The sequence below is a fragment of the Vulpes vulpes genome, chromosome 13, assembly GCF_048418805.1.
Source record: "Vulpes vulpes isolate BD-2025 chromosome 13, VulVul3, whole genome shotgun sequence".
Lineage (NCBI taxonomy): Eukaryota > Metazoa > Chordata > Mammalia > Carnivora > Canidae > Vulpes > Vulpes vulpes.
The window spans coordinates 118036159-118056307 of NC_132792.1; the positions used below are offsets into that span (position 1 = coordinate 118036159).

At 58.9% G+C, this 20149-nt stretch overlaps 3 protein-coding genes across 8 annotated transcripts; 1 reads left to right on the forward strand and 2 right to left on the reverse strand.

The window, feature by feature from the left end:
- Positions 1-1946: 1946 nt before the first annotated feature.
- Positions 1947-4604, reverse strand: KRTCAP2 (keratinocyte associated protein 2). Its single transcript, XM_025997212.2, has 5 exons — positions 4297-4604; positions 3913-4067; positions 3758-3821; positions 2325-2391; positions 1947-2108 (listed from the first exon to the last, which is right to left on the reverse strand). The coding sequence occupies exons 1-5, from the start codon at positions 4298-4300 to the stop codon at positions 1988-1990; spliced, it is 411 nt and encodes a 136-aa protein (XP_025852997.1). The 5' UTR covers positions 4301-4604; the 3' UTR covers positions 1947-1987.
- A 279-nt stretch (positions 4605-4883) lies between these two features.
- TRIM46 (tripartite motif containing 46) lies at positions 4884-14077 on the forward strand. Of its 6 annotated transcripts, none has more exons than XM_072732501.1 (10): positions 4884-5722; positions 6487-6748; positions 6974-7317; positions 7965-8108; positions 8233-8328; positions 8985-9238; positions 9506-9627; positions 10629-10931; positions 11659-11956; positions 12938-14077. In XM_072732501.1, exons 1-10 carry the CDS (start codon positions 5582-5584, stop codon positions 13329-13331), a joined length of 2358 nt encoding a protein of 785 aa, XP_072588602.1. In that variant the 5' UTR covers positions 4884-5581; the 3' UTR covers positions 13332-14077. The 6 variants fall into 6 exon arrangements, with proteins under 6 accessions (XP_072588602.1, XP_025852999.1, XP_072588600.1 ...); XM_072732499.1 differs by having other exon boundaries at positions 4933-5106; XM_072732500.1 differs by lacking the exon at positions 4884-5722 and adding an exon at positions 5992-6014.
- Positions 14078-14894: 817 nt separating this feature from the next.
- On the reverse strand, positions 14895-20148 carry MUC1 (mucin 1, cell surface associated). The gene is made up of 7 exons (XM_025997217.2): positions 19288-20148; positions 17223-18934; positions 17061-17116; positions 16814-16944; positions 16532-16653; positions 16297-16446; positions 14895-15257 (listed from the first exon to the last, which is right to left on the reverse strand). The coding sequence occupies exons 1-7, from the start codon at positions 19346-19348 to the stop codon at positions 15183-15185; spliced, it is 2307 nt and encodes a 768-aa protein (XP_025853002.2). The 5' UTR covers positions 19349-20148; the 3' UTR covers positions 14895-15182.
- Position 20149: the final 1 nt, after the last annotated feature.

A 20149-nucleotide genomic window follows, 5' to 3' on the forward strand; every position in this document is an offset into this window, starting at 1 on the left:
CACCTGCTCTCCGACTCCTCCCCACCCTTCCTAGCCTGGCCCCACCCAAACTCTCCTCTTGGAAGCCAGGGTGTCCTCAGGTGGCCAGAACCCCAGGTGCCTGTGCTCCCTTAGGCTGGGACCTGGCCCTCTGCCCACAGCTCTCACCTCAGTTGGGAAGTTAGGGTTTTACAGAGGGAGCCCTAAAGCCAAATAGCCTCCCCTTAGATCCAGGGCCCATTTTGGACAACCTGTTATCCTCCCCCAGAGGGTCCCCCATCTCACAACACCCTATCACTAGGTAGAGCTTAGACCTCCATCTCCAGGGGATGAGGGGGGGCAGGGGGCCCGGACAGACCTCTGGTGTCCCTTTAACTCTGTCTCCACTCCCAGTAACATTTGATTCAGACTTCAGCCCTCAGAGGCAAGTCCTTCAGGGCTTAGCCAGGTTGAGCCCCAGTCTCCACTCTCCCTAGCCTTCAGAGCCAGCTTGACTGCAGTGGTGCAGGTATGCAGGAGATGCGAGCTCGTGGCGCCCTCTGCAGGCATCCTGGGCACACTGCACAGTACTCAACCAACCTAGGGCCTCTACTCAAAGGGACTCAAATTCTTGACCAGAACTCTTTCAACTCACTTATCTCCATTGGGACGTCATCTCTACTTAAACACATCCTATGTACATTATTTTGTGACTAGAAAGGCTGGTTCTTTCAACCAACCCACCTGTCTTTACTGCCCGTTACAAAGCACTGTGCAGAATACAATGCTCACCAAGGCACTGTGCACACGCTAAATCTCACACAATCCAGCCGGAGGGAAGGTGCCTAGATGCCCTCAAGGGACAGGTACTCTGGACAGAGAGGATCTTCTCAGGGCAGAGCAGAGTAGGACCTGAGAAACCATAACCTTCATTCCTATCAAGGATGGCTCCAAGGTTGATGGCCTTGTCCTTACCGTTTTATCTCATTTTAATATTTTATTTATTTATTCATGAGAGACACACACAGAGAGGCAGAGACATAGGCAGAGGGAGAAGTAGGCTCCCTATGGGGAGCCCGATGCAGGACTTGATTCTAGGACCCCAGGGATCATGGCCTGAGCCAAAGGCAGATGCTCAACCACTGAGCCACCCAGGTGCCTGTTCCTATCATTTTATATACTCTGCTAAAACACAGCAAGTTCCAGGGTGCCTGGGTGGCTCAGCGGTTGAGTATCTGCCTTCGGCTCAGGACATGATCCTGGAGTTCCAGGATCGAGCCCCACGTCAGGCTCCTGCATGGAGCCTGCTTCTCCTCCCTCTGCCTATGTCTCAGTGTCTCTCATGAATTATCAAAATCTTAAAAAAAAAAAAAATTAAAATATTAAAAAAAAAAACCCAAAAACATAACAATTTCCTAATCTCTTGTCTGTAAAACAGAGAAGAGAAATGAAGACTCCAGAACAAAGACGATGGGGCAGTGACCAACCTTGGAGTCTTTCTGAACACAGGCATGTGTCCGAGTTGGAGTTGAACAAATGGGTCCAGAAGGGAACATCAGTGGGGAATTCCCTCCCAAGGACTTGGAAAAGGGGCAGGAGGCTTGTTTGCTCAGAGTAACAAAGTCCCCAGGGGTGTAAATGAACTCCATGGGGAACTGGAGGGGTGAGGGTGCCTTTTCTTCCTTATTCTTCTGTTCCTTATTCTACTCTGGTTCTGATGGGCATAGAAGGCTTCCTGCATTACAGCCTCAACCCCTTGCCCAAAAGGTCAAGACGGCAGGTCACTCACGCACTTCTCTTCCATGAAACTTTCACACAAGCACTCACAGCACTGACGACAATCAATAAATATTTGTTAAGAGACGAACCCTGGAGGAAGGTAAGCCCCACATCCCCAAGGTTTGCAAACAGTAGGTATCCATCTGCCATAAGTAACATTCTGCATACCCATGCAGGCCTTGGCAGAAGAAGCCACAGAATATCACAACTCACAGAGCTACAAAGAATCAACTTTATTGGACAGTCAGGGTCAGTTTCTCTTTTTGCCTTTCCCCGTGACCTTGGCTGGTGTGAGAACTGGAGTTGCTGCCTGGTACAGAGTAGAGGAGATCTTGTTGATGTAATATAGGCCAACCATGGAGAAGATAAAGCTACAGGGCAAAGATAAAAAGACTGTGGCATCAGTGTGTATGCTCCCAGCCTGGTGCCTCCTAGGGTCAACAGCAGCAGCAGCCTTAGGAAAATGGGGAAGGGGAAAGGAGGGAGGGCAAAGGGGGAGGGAGGGACAGGGAAGGTCTGAAATTACTGGAGGATCCAGCACCAAAGGACAGGATGCTGCACCCCTTATGCAGCTGTGAGGCACTTACCAAGTGGTGACGCACACTCGATGGATGAGGCCAGATGCAAAGAGAGCCAAAAGGAGGCAAAGAAGAACTGAGAAGGCAAGAGGGGACAAGGAGGGTGGTGGTCAGAATTGGAAACACCAGGCATTCATATGTGGAGTCTAGGAGAAATCTGGGGCCCTCTGAATCTTGGGGGATCTGCTTGGAGGAGTAAGGCACAACATCAGCAGGACGATATCAGACACGTTTAATGATGCCCAGGACACAGAGAAGAGACATGTGCTCGTTACCAGCTCTGTCCCATCACTTCCCTATCCTGGCCTTCTTCTAATGTAAAGGAAAAGGAAAAGTGATACAGAATGTGAAGGGCAAGTTTTGCTCCCATTGGAAGTAGGCCTTTCCAACAAAAGCCAGCCACTAAGGATCAATTCATTAAACTGGCTGGCCAGTGGTGGAAGTTGAGGGCCTCACTCCCTGGACACCATTGGAGGGCCGGGTATCTGGATGCATGTGTCCATGGAGGCAGGAAAGGGTCTTGGGCTATCTAGCATAAGACTGGAGAGAAAGTGGCAAGCTAGCCAGCAGGGCAGACACCACCTGCCCAGCTGGGGAGGCCAGGGTGGGAGAAGGGGGTCAAGAACCTTGCCCCACAACAAAGGTTTCTTTCAGAAACACAGGAAGACGATACACATGGAAACAACATCTCAGAAGTCTAGAGGCTGCTGGACCGAATGAGCTCTGGAAGGCTGCAACTGGGCTAGGTGGAGAGCCACCACCCAGAGGAGCACAATGACACGAGAGCTATGCGGCAGGTTTGCGTTCTAGCAGACGAAGGCTCCTCAGAGGCGGCATTGGCTGCCACTTTCAAGTTCATGACATTCCTTAGGTGATCCTAAGGTGATACCCCAATTGCTTTATGAACTTAATTCTGTATAAATAACTAAATCATCAATTCTCCATTACATGAGCAATAACAAGTATCCTTTCAAAAAAATAATCTAACAATAATTCTAACTTGGTCAGGATTCCTGCCGACCAGAAATCTGGTGTATCTACTAGGGAAGCTCCTCACCATTATCTCAAATAAACAGAACCCATTGCCGCTGATTCAACTTCCCATCAGAACCCCTCAGTAAACTTGGTCCTGTTTCCACCCCCCCCTCCACCTCCCCCGAAGACTATGCAAAGCAAGCATGCAGGTGCCCAGTGTCCTCAGAAGCCCCTGAGAACTGGGCTTCCTGCTTTCAGGCCCGAGTCCAAGCGCTCAGAGAGGCGCTGGATTCAAGGGTGGCACCCACCTCCGGCCGCTCTTAGGAAGTATTTCCTCCTCCTTCTTCTTCTTCTTTTTTTTTTTTTTTTTTTTTCTATTTCCTTCTTTTGAACAAACTTTACCACCCAAGCACCTGGAAAGTCAGCATTGTGTTGGGGGAGGTTACTCGACTCTCGTTTGCACTTACTCTCAGGGAAGATCTTTGCTTGGAATCCTTTGCCAAAAACCAGATTCTCCAGATTATTGAAGGCCTGGTGGAGGGAGTTAAGGGCAGGTGGAGCGAAGCGACGAGGCGGAACAGCGCCCCCCACCCTCCCACCTCCAGCAGCCCTGGAAGGATACGGTGAGCGAGAAGACGAACAGGCCGGAGCCCAGCAGGCCGCCCTGGATGGTAAGCCACTCGGTGGAGGCCAGCTGGCGGCTGTACATCTGCATCCCGGCGAAGAGCAGCAGGGACAGCAGGGACGAGAGCGCCAGCGAGGTGCCCGTGCCCACGGCTGGAGGGGAGGAGAGCATCAGAGGCGCAGGGTCGGGTCGGGCCCTCCCTGCCGCCCCTCGGGGTTGCGCACCCCCGCTGCGACCCTCCCCCCACGGCGTTCCCGGCCCCCGCGCCCTTCCGCCCCCGCGGCCCGGGACACGTCAGCTCTGCGGGCAGAGGACCGGGGCAGCCGGTGCGCCCCCGCCCCGTCCCGCCGGTCCGTAGGGGAACCCCGCCAGTCCTGTTACCCATCGCACGCTGCCCCCAGGCCCAGAAGGCACTTCAGGAAAGAAAGAGAGGCACCGAACCGCGGCGGCCGTCCGTGCGCATGCGTCAGCCCAGCTCGCGGACTCGCGGGCCCCCAGGTCCTGCCCGCACTCCCTCTAGGCGCCTGGACGCAGCGCCCCTGCCGGCATGGAGGAGGTATCGCGTCCAGGAGCAGCCTTGGCCACCGCCCTGGTCCCCTGCCCTTCCCCGCACCCCGAGAGTCGGCTGCCTTCCGCGCAAGACGCTGGGTTCATGGCCCATGGCCTCTAGCCCACTCCTGTCTTTCTTGCATTTATGTCATCTCTAGTGCCCGTTCCTCACACCTCCCTCCCCCGCGTTCGTTGCCTTGGCATCTCCCGTGGGCTCTTGCCCAAACCAAAATTGAGTCCTCCGGTCCTCTTGCTCCGAAACTATCCTCCCGCTGTATGTAAGTAAGATTAGGGAGCCAATGAAGAGTGCGAACATAGGAAATGGCTCCCCCCCTCAAATACCATTCCATGTCACCCAACCCCCCCCCCCCCCCCCCCGCCGTCTCCAAAAGACCACGTGGGGAGAACTACTGCCCACCTCCTACCTCGACGGGTGCTGTTCGAAGCTGTCCCTGGAGCATGCGCAGTGACATCTCACCCCCACCCCTCCCACACCCCCACCAGGCTCCTGCATCAAGCCCGGGGTTCGCAGCCGCAGCCGGGATCGGGCACCCGGGGGCGGGTGGGCATGGTAGGGCCATGGCTGAGGGTGAGGATATGCAGACCTTCACTTCCATCATGGATGCACTGGTCCGCATCAGTGTGAGTTAAGGTGGGGTCGAGGGGAAGGGGAGGGGGAGCATAGGGGTCTGGGACAGGCCGGGACCTCGGCAGGTGGAGATGAGGCAGGTCGCTGGGATGTAGCCAGGGGGCTGGGGATGGCAGAAAGCACCGGGAGGGTCGGGGTGCAGACTGGAGAGGGTAATCCCGGGGGCAGCCCAGGGGTGAGTGCCGTGTAAGCGTCCATCTGCTGGGGTTTAAGGAACCCGGAGCTACCCGGATGCGGCGGGTGGGCCGGGGTAGCCGCCAGCAGTGCACCAAGGCTGGGGCTGCAGGGCCAACGGGCTATGCTATGAGGAGGGGGCGTGCGTGAGCTTGGACTGTTTCCAAGAAAACTGAGGCTAGGTGAGGGGCGCTGAAGGAGCCGCCCCAGGGTGCAGTTCCAAATTTGGACCCTTCCGCGAGACCCCACCCCACCGCGCCCCCACTCGGGGCTGCCTCTGAGCCCGCGGTTGTCATGGCAACCCGTGCCCGGCTCTCCCAGGGGCGGTGCCAACCCTGCTCCCCCCCACCACTTCCTTCCCCCTCCCTGCCTGTGCCTCCCTCCTTTGTGTCAGCTGCGCCCCTGACCGGGATGGCTGCGAAGAGAGGGACCAAGGTGAGGTGTGGGGGTGGGGCATAGCTTGAGGACCCCCTCCACCAAAAAAGGGAGGGGTACTTCCGGTGGGGAGGGGGCAAGTAGGCGGGCGCTTGTTTCCCTCAAGATTGGGAAGGGGCTTGTGACGAGTCTGGTTGCGCCGGGGGAAGGAGCGGGAGGGCCGGATGGTGCGGGTGGAGGGCAAAGGGAATGGGTTAGTGTTGGGGACCCGAGAAGACGGCTGGGGAGGTGAAGGATGGGGAATGGAGGCTGGGGCGGCTGCAGGCAGAGCCGCGGCAGGATGATGGACGCGGTGAGCAGCAGGATGGAGAGCGTGCGGCGCCTGGCTCTAGGGAGGAGTCACGCTGGGGAGAGGGGTTGCCAGAGAAGGGGGCGGGGGTCTGCATCAAGCTGCAGAATGGGCGGTGTCCTTGAGAGAAGCCGGCGGCCCAGAGGTGGGGGGATGGGGGCCGTGGCCAGGTGAGAGGGGCTGCAGGCCCAGTGAAAGGGGTGGGGATTGATGCTGGGGGAGGCAGGTGCTCCCACCCGGAGCTCCAACCGCCCCTCCGTAGGCTTTAGCTGTCTGCTGTCTGCCGGAGGAAGACGGGCAGGAGCCGGCGCTGGGAAGGTCTGTGAGCCCGGCCCAGGCTCGTGGCTGGGGAAAAGCCCCAGATAGCTTGTTCTGCCCCTTCCTGACAACCTTTGGGCTTCTAAGGGCAGCTGAAAGGCTTGCTGAGATATGCCCAGGTGTCCATGCTCTGACCCAACTCCTGCTCCCTCCACAGACAAGCATGAAGAACATGGAAAAGGAGCTTCTGTGCCCAGTGTGTCAAGAGATGTACAAGCAGCCACTGGTGCTGCCCTGTACTCACAACGTGTGCCAGGCCTGTGCCCGGGAGGTGCTGGGCCAGCAAGGCTATATAGGCCATTGTGGGGACCCCAGCTCTGAGCCCACCTCTCCTGCCTCCACCCCTTCCACCCGAAGTCCCCGCCTCTCCCGCAGAACTCTCCCCAAGCCTGACCGCTTGGATCGGCTGCTTAAGTCAGGTGGGGCTGGGTCCTGTGGGGTGGGGGTGGGGATGGGGATGCTGGGATGTACATCAGGAAGCTGGAAGGGTCTGGCACTGTGCAGAGGGTGAAGATACCGCTCATGCAGGCTCTAATGGGAGCTGAGCTCTGGCACAATAAAAATTATTTTTTTAATTGAACAGACTTTCCCCATTCTCAGCCAGCTGTAACTCCTCCCTCCCTACCTCTCTGGCTCTTCCACAGGCTTTGGGACGTATCCCGGGCGCAAGCGAGGTGCTCTGCACCCCCAGGTGATCATGTTCCCGTGCCCAGCCTGCCAGGGTGATGTGGAACTGGGGGAGCGGGGCCTGGCAGGGCTGTTCCGGAACCTGACCCTTGAGCGTGTGGTGGAGCGGTACCGCCAGAGTGTGAGTGTGGGTGGTGCCATCCTGTGCCAGCTGTGCAAGCCCCCACCGCTAGAGGCCACCAAGGGCTGCACCGAGTGCCGGGCCACCTTCTGCAACGAGTGTTTCAAGCTCTTCCACCCCTGGGGCACCCAGAAGGCCCAGCACGAGCCCACCCTGCCCACCCTCTCCTTCCGCCCCAAGGTGAGCCCGCTAGGAGAGGGACCTGGCAGTGTTGGGTGGGTGGGCGCCCGGCTCTGTGGGCTTCTGAGGGGAGGTGGGCAGAGGTTTGCCTTGGCCAGGCTCCTTCTGTGACAAAAGAGAGGGACTGGATAAATCTTTAAACATCTTGGAGCCCCAATCTTCTGTGTGTGGAATGAGAATGATAAAATCTGCCCTGCAATACCCATACCTTGGGGTTTGTGGACAGGATCACATGAGGTAGTTGGTGAAAGCTCCCCGTCAACAAAGGTCTGGCTGCATTCATTCATTCAGCGAGCAAATATTTATCAAGCACCGTGTGCCTGGCGCTATTATAGGCAATGGGGATGGGCAGGGAGCAAGATGGACAAGGTTAATTATTAGCCATGAGGCAGAGATTAATTATCATTATTATTGCCCTTAGGACACATGTCCGTGTAGACGAAGGGAGGGTGCTGGCTGGGCTCCCTTCCGAGCCTTTGCCACCAGTAGGTGGCGCTGCAGGGCACCCCGGCCCCTCTCCCCACTCCCCTCTCTCCTCTCCCGGCTCCAGCAGCTGGTGGAGGCAGGGCTCCATACTGCTTCTGTGTTAGGTCAGCTGCCTTAAACTCACCCTTGGCTGATCATGTCGTTGGTCTCTCTGTCCCTAGGGCCTGATGTGCCCAGACCACAAGGAAGAGGTGACCCATTACTGCAAGACATGCCAGCGGCTGGTGTGCCAGCTCTGCCGGGTGAGGCGCACCCACGGCGGACACAAGATCACGCCAGTGCTGAGTGCCTACCAGGCCCTCAAGGTGAGGACCCTGCCTTACTCAACCTTGGTGCTAAGCCACACGCATACCCTCTCACACCGCCTCCTGCCAGTGTGCTGGCTTCTGCCGAGTGAGGCATGATGCCCACCTCTTTCTTCCCCCTCAGGACAAGCTGACAAAGAGCCTGACATACATCCTGGGAAACCAGGACACAGTACAGACCCAGATCTGTGAGCTGGAGGAGACCGTGAGGCACACTGAGGTGAGGGAGGGCACGGAGGTGGGCCTGCAGATAGGCATGGCCCAATCCCCTGGTCGAAAGCTCAGGGAGCCCACGTGTGGTCCACGGATGTGTCTGGTTCAACCAGGCTAGCAGGAACAACAGTGCCCCAGGCCAGGCTGTACCTGGGGCTACAGTGGGGACGGGGTGGCTATCACCCAGGGCAAGGATAGTTTAGGGAGCCCTAGGGACATAGCTCAGATGCCCTCAGGCTCTGCTGCCTGTTGAGGATGGCACATGTCCCTGGAGCTAGGGTAAGGCTATGGTCTCTGATACCTGCTGCCAGGTCACTTGAGTAAACTGACCTGGGGACAGACAATAAGGGTGGCCCGGAGGCCAGTAAACATTAGTGCAGTCCAAGTGGACATTAGTGCAGTCATAGTCTTTTTTATTTGGGGGACTCCTTATAGGGTCAGGATTATGGTGTGGGCATCCAGGAAGGTTGGCACAAAGTCTCAGGAGCTGAGCCCATCTGGGTGTGCAGGTGCTGTTGCAATAGGGCCGTGAGCCTGGAATGGGTGGGTAGGATTTGCCTGGGGCCTTCGTCATCCTAGCTGTGCTGCAGTGCCCCAGGAGGCTGGCATAGGCTGGCACAGGTGCTGCCTTCAAGAAGGTAGTGAGTGTTGCTCTTTGGGCAGGTGAGTGGTCAGCAGGCCAAGGAGGAGGTGTCCCAGCTGGTTCGGGGACTGGGGGCTGTGCTGGAGGAGAAGCGGGCATCACTACTCCAGGCCATTGAGGAATGCCAGCAGGAGCGGCTGGCCCGTCTGAGCGCCCAGATCCAGGAGCACCGGAGCCTACTGGATGGCTCAGGTCTGGTGGGCTATGCCCAGGAGGTTCTTAAGGAGACAGACCAACCCTGCTTTGTGCAAGCAGCCAAGCAGCTGCACAACAGGTACACGGGCACAGCACAAGGGCACAGGCTCCTAGGGGCAGGGGCATCATGGGTGCAGCCACTGTGGAAGACGGCCTCCAGAGTGCTGCCCAATGGAGAGATGAGCCCTGAGGGGGTTTGTCCAGCCAAGCTGATATCCAGCTGGCCTGAAGGGACAAGGAAGTGACCTAAGCAAGTGCCAAAGCTCTAGGGATGGGCGAGGCAGAATCAAGGGGCAGGACAGCTGCCCACACAGCAGTGCCTGACCCTTGCCTGCCCACATCCCAGGATTGCCCGGGCCACGGAGGCCCTCCAGACGTTCCGGCCAGCTGCCAGCTCCTCCTTCCGCCATTGTCAGTTGGACGTAGGGCGTGAGATGAAGCTGCTGACAGAGCTTAACTTCCTACAAGGTGAGGAGGTGGCCGGGGTGGCCCCGCGCCCAATTAGAGCCTTCCTCCCTTCTTTCCCAGCAGCGGGCCCGGGGGGCAGTGCCCACCGGGGACCTCCCTGGCCTCCTGCCCAGCCTGGTCAGCTGCCCCTCCCACCTCACCCACCCGGCCACACTGTCCCACCGCGCTCAGCGCTGCTTCTCCCTCTCTTTGTTTGTAGGCTGTGGCCACCGCGGACTCTGCTCCGGAGCACCCCAGGCAAGTCAGCGGCCCTGCCCCGGGGGCCCTGCCCTGCCGCCCCCACTCAGCTCGGCCACCCACTCATTGCTTCCTTCTCTGTCTTGCCCTCACCAGACTCTTGGTCCTCTCCCACCCCCCTGCCCTAGTCCCCTTTGTCTCTCTCTGCCTGCCCTAGGCTCCTGCCTCATCCCTGCCTTCATCCCTGTCCTTGGGATCCTTGCCCTCTGGACTTTACTTCTCTTTCCCTTGACCTTTGTCTCCTGCCATTGTCAAGCTGATGCTTGCCCTTTGCTGTCCCCTTCTCTGCCTTGCTGACTCTCACATCTGTCTCCCTCCAACTCCACCCCTCCTTCCTGTCCAGTGCCCTTTTTCCTGGGTCCCAGTGGCCTCTGCCTGCCTTTCTCCATGGCTCCTCGTTATTCATAGAATTTAAAAGGTCATAGAAAGAAGGGTCCCCATCTGGTCTAAGACCATTTTTGACAGAGGAGGAAACTGAGACCCAGAAATGGGAAGCAACTGCCCCAAGGCCGGAGCTGGGCAAAGGGCAGTCCAGGACCCGCACGAGGCCTCCTGCCCCCTGCAAGTGCACGCCAACACACCTCTCCCCTGCTCCTTTGGGCTCTGCCCTACCCCTCCCTGCCAGGCACCCAGGTGGCCTCACCTCCAGCCCCCTCTCACCCACACTCACCCCCCCGGCCCCCGCTGCTTTCCCCTTTCCTGCCTGCCCTCCATGCCAGGCCCATGACCAGGCCCCGACTGACCCCAGCTGTCTCTCCCAACAGTGCCCGAGGCTCCCGTCATTGACACCCAGCGCACCTTTGCCTACGACCAGATATTCCTGTGCTGGCGGCTGCCCCCCCACTCGCCACCTGCCTGGCACTACACCATCGAGTTCCGGCGTACCGATGTGCCTGCCCAGCCAGGCCCCGCCCGCTGGCAGCGGCGGGAAGAGGTGAGGGGCACCAGTGCCCTGCTCGAGAACCCTGACACAGGCTCTGTGTACGTGCTGCGTGTCCGCGGCTGCAACAAAGCTGGCTACGGCGAGTACAGTGAAGATGTGCACCTACACACACCCCCAGCACCTGGTGAGTGGGCAGATGGGGGGCACCGTGTGGCACCTCCAGGGTGCAGGGTGTGTGGGGACCCACGAGCCCTACTGACAGCTGGTACTGGGCAGGCACTGGACAGACAACAGTGGGATGCGCTCCCAGACCCTGGGGCTAGGCTGCCTGGGTTCACATCCCCACTCTGCCTCTTGCCAGACGTGGCCCTGGGCGAGTCGTGTGCCCCCACTGAACTCCCAGGCCCTCTTCTGTAGGGACAGTGACAGTGTCTGTGAGACTGAAGCCAGGTGAGTTCCCAGCTCCCACTAAGAACTCCATGATGGCAGCTCTCCAGGGGGGCCCAGCTGGGGGGTGCGCTGCAAGGTGTAGGTTGGAGGTAGGGGGCATAGCACCAGCTGGAACAGAACAGCAGTGGGGACTCTCTGGGGGGCCAGCCATCAGAGAGGGGTGGGAGGAAGCCCTGCAAGTCCTCTAGGTCTGGAGAACCAGTATCTGGGCCCACCACTAAAACTCTTCCTGGGATCCTGGGCCCATTTGGGATGCCCTTCTTTTCTCCCTATGTCCTCCATTGCGATTCTGTAGGCCGTGGTCCCTGGAGCCCCTACCCATCCCTGGCAGCATGTTTCACGTTCCACAATCTTCCAGTGTCCTTTGCTGACACCTCACGGCCTCCACGGCCTCCCTAGCCGGTGTTGAGGCCAGTGTTCATCCCCTGACGTCTCTCCTTTGTTACCCTCCCCAACTGCAGTCCTGCACTTCTTCCTCGACGGCCGCTGGGGGACAAGCCGGGAGCGGCTGGCCATCAGCAAGGACCAGCGAGCAGTGCGGAGTGTGCCGGGGCTGCCACTGCTGCTGGCTGCGGAGCGGCTGCTCACCGGCTGCCACCTGAGCGTGGACGTGGTCCTGGGCGATGTGGCTGTGACCCAAGGACGCAGCTACTGGGCCTGTGCCGTGGACCCGGCCTCCTACTTGGTCAAGGTGGGCGTCGGCCTGGAGAGCAAGCTTCAGGAAAGCTTCCAGGGTGCCCCCGATGTGATCAGCCCCAGGTCAGGCCTCTTGGGGGGGGTGGCATGGGGGCCCAGGTTGGGGAGCTGAGGATGGGATGGGGGTGGTGAGGGGAGCTCCCACGGGCTTGGGGGGCAGTGGGGCACTCTAGGAGCATGGATGCCAGGCTGGGGCCTGTGGCCGGGGCAGGCGGGGGCTTAGGGGAAGGGCTTGGAGAATTGTTTTTCCAAGAAGGAGCGTATGGCTGGGAGAGGGGGCCATCCACTTGCTCCATCTGTCCTCAGGACCACCACACCATCTCTCCGAGCCTCTGCGCCTCGCAACACCCTGTTCCAATGCATTTTCTCCATGAAACCCTCTCTCCTCCTTCACCATGTCTGTTCTCAACATCCTGAGATCCTTCCCTGAAAATGTCCACCTCCATCTCCTCTCTTGCCAACGCCTGTTTAACACCCCCTAATACATGCACTTCCCCAAACCCTTCCTCCCAGCACTCCCTTAGCAATCTCTAAACACCCCATTTCTCTGCAGTACTCTCCTGCCAACATCAGTCCCCCCAACCCTGTGGTGCCCCCAGCCCCCTCCATCCCACCTCCCTCCGAACACCCACCTCCCTGACTACCTTCTTTTTCCAGCCCCTCAGTGACGAAACCCTCATCCTTGAATGTTCCTTGAGGGCCTCACCAGCACGATGTCCCCATGTCCCCACATGGTTCTCCTTGCCACTTGCTCATCTCCTATCTCCCTGGGACACTTGATCCCCAGCTGATCCCTCCTTCTCCGCCACCTCCCTGCCAGTGTGCCTGCTTTCAATACCCCTCTCCCACTGGACTCACACCCGCAGCCCCACATTTTCATTGCTGTGCCTGCGACACATCCTCTCAGTACCCCAAATGGATCCTTTCAACCACTTGCTCCCTGACATTCCATCCTCATGGGCTCAGGCCTCTGCCCCCACCCACCCACCCGGAGTGCCACACCCCTCACCCCCAACACTCTCCTACCCAACTCCACTTCTGCAGGTACGATCCGGACAGTGGGCATGACAGTGGTGCCGAGGATGCCACAGTGGAAGCGTCCCCGCCCTTCGCTTTCCTGACCATCGGCATGGGCAAGATCCTGCTGGGGTCTGGGGCCAGCTCAAATGCAGGGCTGACAGGGCGGGATGGCCCTGCCGCCAGCTGCACTGTGCCCCTGCCACCCCGCCTGGGCATCTGCCTGGACTATGAGCGGGGCCGTGTCTCCTTCCTGGATGCTGTGTCCTTCCGCGGGCTCTTGGAGTGCCCTCTGGACTGCTCAGGGCCTGTGTGTCCTGCCTTCTGCTTCATTGGGGGTGGTGCAGTGCAGCTTCAGGAGCCCGTGGGCACTAAGCCTGAGAGGAAGGTCACCATTGGGGGCTTTGCCAAGCTGGACTGACCCTTTCTGGCCCCTCCTGGGCCCTGGTCCCCAGGCCTGCTGGAGCTGGGTTATTCCTCCGGCAGCTTCTCCCCAAACTCTTCCTGCCATGTCGTCCTGTCCCTTTCCCTATGTCTGTGTATTCCTGGGGCCTTCTCTTGACCAAGGGACTCTCCCCTGTTCACCCTTCTAGATGTCTCCCATTCTCTCCATTGCCTGTTAAGCCAGGCTCCAGCCCCCACCAAGTCTCTGCCCCACACCCTGCCCATGGCATCTTACCCAATTCACAGAGAGAGCCCCTGCCCCATCCTTGTCCTGTACCCCTCCCCAGGCTGACTGGGAGGGAAGGCATCTGGAACACTGGGCATGGCCCCCAGCTCTGCGCCCTGCCCTTGGCCCTGCCCAGCTCCCTGCCCCATGGATGCTGAGCTCCAGCCTCGGGGCAGGCAGGCACTCCCTGGTGAGAGGATGGGGGCCCTGTCATCCTGCTTGAGTTGTCCGGGTCCCATGTCCCTCAGCCGCATGCCTGTATCTCTCCTCTCTCTTGCATGCTTCACCCTGTCCCACACCCATGCCAACGTGCCAAGTCTCCCTTGGGGCCCCAGCTGAAGTTGGGTGTCCCCAGTGGGTTCGGCTAGGCAAGGCCTTTGGGGCTCCCTGCTGCCCCCTGCAGTGGGTGCTGCCAGGCCTGTGCCAAGCAACAGCTGTTATTTTCATGGTTTATAAACAATAAATGACGTTGCCAGGCACATCTCTGCCTTCCCTGAGCCTGACCATCCCTTTTCATTTCTGCGCTGGGTGTGACAGGTGGGAAGGATCCAGGGAGCTCCACTACTGCTCAGAGCAGGGGTGCTCAGGGGATCTGATGCCCAAGGGAAGGAGATCCCAAGCCAGATGCTCCCAACCCTCCTCCAGCCACACGTTCTGGCTCAGGCTCCAGGCGACAGTGGCCTTCAGGGGGTGCACTGTGCTGGTGGCTGAAGGCCATGCCAGGGCCAAGGCCCCCAGGGCATGTGGTGAGGGGGGCAGGCACCGTGCCTGGGCCCAAAGGGTCAGGGAACCAGAACCACTTCCCCATTCCCAAGGTGCCTAGAGCAGACCCTGCTGGCCAGGGAGGGGGCCAGGCCTGGCGTCAGCGTCCGGATCTAATGCTGTGCTTATCGTGGCCTGTTGACTCTATGTTGACTCTGCCTCTGTTATCGCTGCCCACAGACTTACTTCACACCCTGGCAGCTAAGAATAGAGCTGCCTATGGGCACTGGGCCAAGGGGAGGCAAGGGCGTGGCTGCCACCAGCCCCCAGCCTGAGGAGAGGGGAGAGCCAGGGGTGCAGGTGGAGCTGGGTCACACTGACTTTGGGTCATGCTGGCCTCCAAGCCAACTCAGTTTCGTTTCCTCCTTCCTTGTGTGCCGCCAGGGATGCAAAGAGGTGACCCGTGCCCCAATGTCATCTCTCCACGTCTGCTTTCCAGACAAAGCCTATTCCTTGCCTTCTTTCCCTGCCCCCAACTCCTGCAAAGACCCCTTCCAACGCCCCCCCCCCAGCCTGCCCCTCACCTATGGGTCACAGATGACAGATCCAAAGTTGGCAGTCAGCACAGATGAGGTCCCCATTTTATTCAGCCATGGTCTGGTTTGTACTTCCAGCCTGGAGCTTTCTGGGTCAGTCCTCCTGGGAGCCCCTGTCCCCAAGGGGCTCGGATGGGCTTCAGCAGGGTTGACATGGGTTAGGGGACATGGTGGGGTCTGTGAACAGCCCACCTGAACCCCCTAGTTCACCAGCCCAGAACACAGTTGAGAGGAGAGGACTCTGGTGGGGGCCTGGGGGAGGCAAGTGGCATTGTCATCTGGACGCTGGGCAGGCAATGTGCTCCTACAAGTTGGCAGAAGTGGCTGCTGGGTTCGGGTTCATGTAAGAGAGGCTGCTGCCCCCATTGCCTGCAGAAACCTGGGTGGAGGGAGGAGACATGGGCTGAGAAGCTGTGGGTTTCCTGGGAGGAAGTGGCTCCCGGATCATACCACGGGGGGGGGGGGGGGGGGGGGGGGGGGGTAATAGGTCCGAGAGTCTAACTCTCAAAGGGTTAATTGGGAGAGCACCTGCTGGGCACTAGCAGCAGCCAGGTGACTATAAACAGGGCGCAGGGCCACTCCTCCTCCCTCTGGTCCCCTTCACTGCCCCCCTCGGCTCTCAGCAGCCCCCTCGCCCTCCCCTACTGCCCCTTTCTCCTTCCATCGCGCTCCTGAACCCAAGCAGGAGTATCTGCCTCTGTAAGACTGGGAGAAGGAAGTCTCTGAGCAAAGAAAAACAGGCTCAAGAGAAGGAGACTCCCCTCCCCCGACCTGGAGTGTTGCTCAGGTGGCCCAAGTAATTATTGACTAGGTCCTGGAGAGAAAGGCCAGGTGAGAAACAAGGAGGAGGGGTCCTCGCTTCCTCCAGACTCCTGAGAACCCCTTGGCACCCAGGCTCACCTGGATGGGTTATACTTCTCCCCCACATCCGAGACCCCCTCTATTCCTGCCAGACTTTCTAAATCCACCCTGCTCCTAGGAGCTAAATGAATAGGGGCACAGGTGCTCCTAGGAGCTAAATGAATAGGGGCACAGGTGCTCATTCCTTGGTGAGTCCTGCATGGATGGCGTCACATCCCTTTCATCCTGGGTCCCAGGGAGCAGCTTGTGCTGCCAGTTCAGCGGAGCGGGGAATGCTGCTTTGGAACTGTTGGTCATGGGGACACTCTCTTTTGAGATCCCCTTCCTCCCAAGGTCTCCTCCCCTCCCCCGCTGTTCCACCTCACCCCTCGAAGGCCCTCCTGCCTCCGAGGGCTGCCACCACCACCGCCACTGCCACCACCACCGCCACTGCCACCACCACCGCCGCCACCATCACTTACTTGGTGCCCCTCTCCTATTCTACCTTCTCTGAGCATTTTCAGAAGCCCGGCGCAGCCCAAACCTCTGCCTCCCTCCACCTGCGGGGCCCTCCTCACCTCCTCATAGGGGCTGTGTCTATTACCGCCAGGGGGCACATAGCGCCCATGGGTGTGGTAGGTGGGGTACTCGCTCATAGGATGGTAGGCGTCTCGGGTTGGAAAGATGTCCAGCTGCCCACAGTTCTTTCGGCGGCACTGGCACACAGTCTGGGAGAAACAGGGTGTTATGGGAGGCCATGGAGTTCCTTCTAGCAGGGGGGCTTCTGGTCAGGGCTGGAGACCTAACACTTACCAGGGCAACAACATAGATGATGGCGAGTGCAACCAGAACACAGACCAGCACCAGCAGGGCAATGCCCCAGCCAGGAACCCCAGACTCGAACGGGGCAGAGGAAGGGAAGGATGCATCTCGCACTAAAAGGAAAAGTAGGGGTCAGAATATTCTTCCAAAGGAGTTACCTTCCCTATACTAACACCCTGGGGGACAGTAGGAACCCAGGTGCTGGACAGAGGGGCCCCCGGAGACAGAAACAGAGACATGGTGCTGGGCCACAGCTTGGAAAGGTGGCCTCACCACTAATACTCGAGATGTTCAGGTTATATCTGGCTCCTTCTTTGCTGTCTTCAAACTGTGTCTTCACCTTGTTGGCATCAGTGGCACCATTTCGGAAGGCCAGAGTTGATTCTACCACCACAGATCCTGGTCTGCTCACAGGGAAAGCGGTGACTCAACCATAAGTCCCACCTTCAGGCGCAGAGACTCCCCCAACCAAGGCAACCTGCCCCTCCCCCACACAGGTTCCACACCCAGAACCCCCTACCTGAATCTGATGTTACAGAGGCCCAGGAAATCTTCCTGCCCATAAATCTGCAAAAACTGGGGTGAGAATGGAAGGACTAAGGCTTGAGGCAAACAATCCAGGCAGTTTGGAGGCTGCTGTGGGGGGAGCATGGAGCACAGAAGAATAAAGACACCTACTCACCAATTCAGAAATGTTCCTCTGCAGCTCCTGGTAGTAGTTGCTGCTGGGATTTTCCAGAGAAGAATTAAACTGGAGGTTCAAAATGGAAAAGGACAGAAAGAAGAAGGAGATCCTAATAGACTGGGGAGAAGTGCTATGATTGGAGGAGATGGGAGGTTCCATGCTATGGTCAGTGGTGCTGGCAGTAGTCCTGGTGGTGTGGCTGCTGGCCCAGGATGAGGCACTGAGTTTTCCCAAGGTGGAAGTGGAGTATGAGACTGGGCTGGTGGTGAAGGATGAGGTGCCATGTTGTGCTGGGGTGGCAGTCAAGCCTGAGACAGGGCTGCCGGGCAGGGATGAGGAGCTGAGTTTTCCCAAGGTGGAGGTGGAGCTTGAGGCTAGGCTGGTGGTGGAGGATGAGGTGCCATGCTGTGCTGGGGTGGTGGTGGAGCCTGAGACAGGGCTGCCGGTAGGGGGTGAGGAGGTGGAGCTTGAGGCTGGGCTGCTGGTCAAGGATGAGGAGCTATGCTTTCTCAAGGTGGAGGTCAAGCTTGAGGCTGGGCTGCTGGTCGGGGATGAGGTGCCATGCTGTGCTGGGGTGATTATCGAGCCTGAGACAGGGCTGCTGGTCAAGGATGAGGAGCTGTGTTTTCCCAGGCTGGTGTTTGAGCTTGAGGCTGGGCTGCTGGTCAAGGATGAGGAGCTATGCTTTCTCAAGGTGGAGGTCAAGCTTGAGGCTGGGCTGCTGGTTGGGGATGAGGTGCCATGCTGTGCTGGGGTGATTATCGAGCCTGAGACAGGGCTGCTGGTCAAGGATGAGGAGCTGTTTTTTCCCAGGCTGGTGTTTGAGTTTGAGGCTGGGCTGCTGGTCAAGGATGAGGAGCTATGCTTTCTCAAGGTGGAGGTCAAGCTTGAGGCTGGGCTGCTGGTTGGGGATGAGGTGCCATGCTGTGCTGGGGTGATTATCGAGCCTGAGACAGGGCTGCTGGTCAAGGATGAGGAGCTGTTTTTTCCCAGGCTGGTGTTTGAGTTTGAGGCTGGGCTGCTGGTCAAGGATGAGGAGCTATGCTTTCTCAAGGTGGAGGTCAAGCTTGAGGCTGGGCTGCTGGTTGGGGATGAGGTGCCATGCTGTGCTGGGGTGATTATCGAGCCTGAGACAGGGCTGCTGGTCAAGGATGAGGAGCTGTTTTTTCCCAGGCTGGTGTTTGAGTTTGAGGCTGGGCTGCTGGTCAAGGATGAGGAGCTATGCTTTCTCAAGGTGGAGGTCAAGCTTGAGGCTGGGCTGCTGGTCGGGGATGAGGTGCCATGCTGTGCTGGGGTGATTATCGAGCCTGAGACAGGGCTGCTGGTCAAGGATGAGGAGCTGTTTTTTCCCAGGCTGGTGTTTGAGTTTGAGGCTGGGCTGCTGGTCAAGGATGAGGAGCTATGCTTTCTCAAGGTGGAGGTCAAGCTTGAGGCTGGGCTGCTGGTTGGGGATGAGGTGCCATGCTGTGCTGGGGTGATTATCGAGCCTGAGACAGGGCTGCTGGTCAAGGATGAGGAGCTGTGTTTTCCCAGGCTGGTGTTTGAGTTTGAGGCTGGGCTGCTGGTCAAGGATGAGGAGCTGTGTTTTCCCAGGCTGGTGGTTGAGCTTGAGGCTGGGCTGCTGGTCAAGGATGAGGAGCCATGCTTTCTCAAGGTGGAGGTCAAGCTTGAGGCTGGGCCGCTGGTCAAGGATGGGGTGCCATGCTGTGCTGGGGTGATTATGGAGCCTGAGACAGGGCCCTCTTCCTCCTTCCTGTTAGTCTCCCTCTCTCTTCCCACATCCTCTGACCCTAGCTGTCCATTTCTCCAATCCTAATATTTACCTCTCCCGACTCCCACCACCTCCCCAGACTTCTCTCCAGGTCACTGTAAGGTCCTGGCGCCAGCTCTCCTGAGGAGCTGACTCTCCCGTCTGTCCTTAGCCTCTCTCCATTCCGGCACAGACTGGGTCACCCCTGTCTGCAAGTTCTGCCTCTGGGGGTGCAATCTGCTAGGAAAGAAAACCCACAGAATGGCTGGGAAGACCCCATGAGCAAGGCAGCCCCCATCTTGTGCCCCTCACCTGTAAGCTCTCGGGTTACCAGGAGCAGGAAGAAGAAAGGGGCCTGGAAGCTTGGAATCATGGTGGTGGTGAACTGGGTGGGAGGAGGTGGAACAGTTTCAGGAAGGCGCTGCGTGTGAGGTGGAGCGATCACAGGCGCCTGCTGCTTTATACCGGTCCCCAGCCCGCCCTAGACTCCGTGCGAGCAGGTGACAGGTAACAAAACTCCGCCCCTTCCCCCTTTCCTTACCTCCGACTTCTTCCTCCTCCTCCCCAACCATTCCTGGGCCCTCCTGGAGGGTACCTGGGCTCCCATCACTCAACCCTCTGACAACCTGTCTGTTCTCCAAATGGTCTACTCCTTCTACCAACCACTCCCTGGCTGCAGAAGGCAGTGGAAGAGTGGGGGGAGTCCAGGACCTGGGTCTCCCGGGCTCCCCGTTTAGCCTCAGGGTGACAATCAGGGTGAGAAAAGGAACAGAGGAATGGGCTACGTCAGTCCCGGACAGCAGGCCGAGGAAGCCCACCCTTAGGTCCCTCACCCCACTGCCTCATTTTCACCGGGTCCCTGGAAGCCGCCCTGCGGGGACTGGGGAGGAGCGAGACGGCTCGAAAAAGGGTGGACCGGGTGCCACTCGTGAACCCCCTCCCCCCGCCACTTCCCGGAATCTCTGCTCCTCGGCCAGTCCCAGCCGCTCCCTGTCCCGTTCCTCACGCAGGTCCCCCGAAACCCACAGTCCCCGCCCCTGCAGCAGCCCGCGTTCCCGCCTCAGCTTCTCTGGAGGCGGGGGCGGGGGAAGAACCCCTTCACGCTCCGCGGGACCCCGGGGTCTTTCCTGTCGGATCCTCCGTCAGCGGCGGGCCGGGCTCTCCTGCCCCCTGG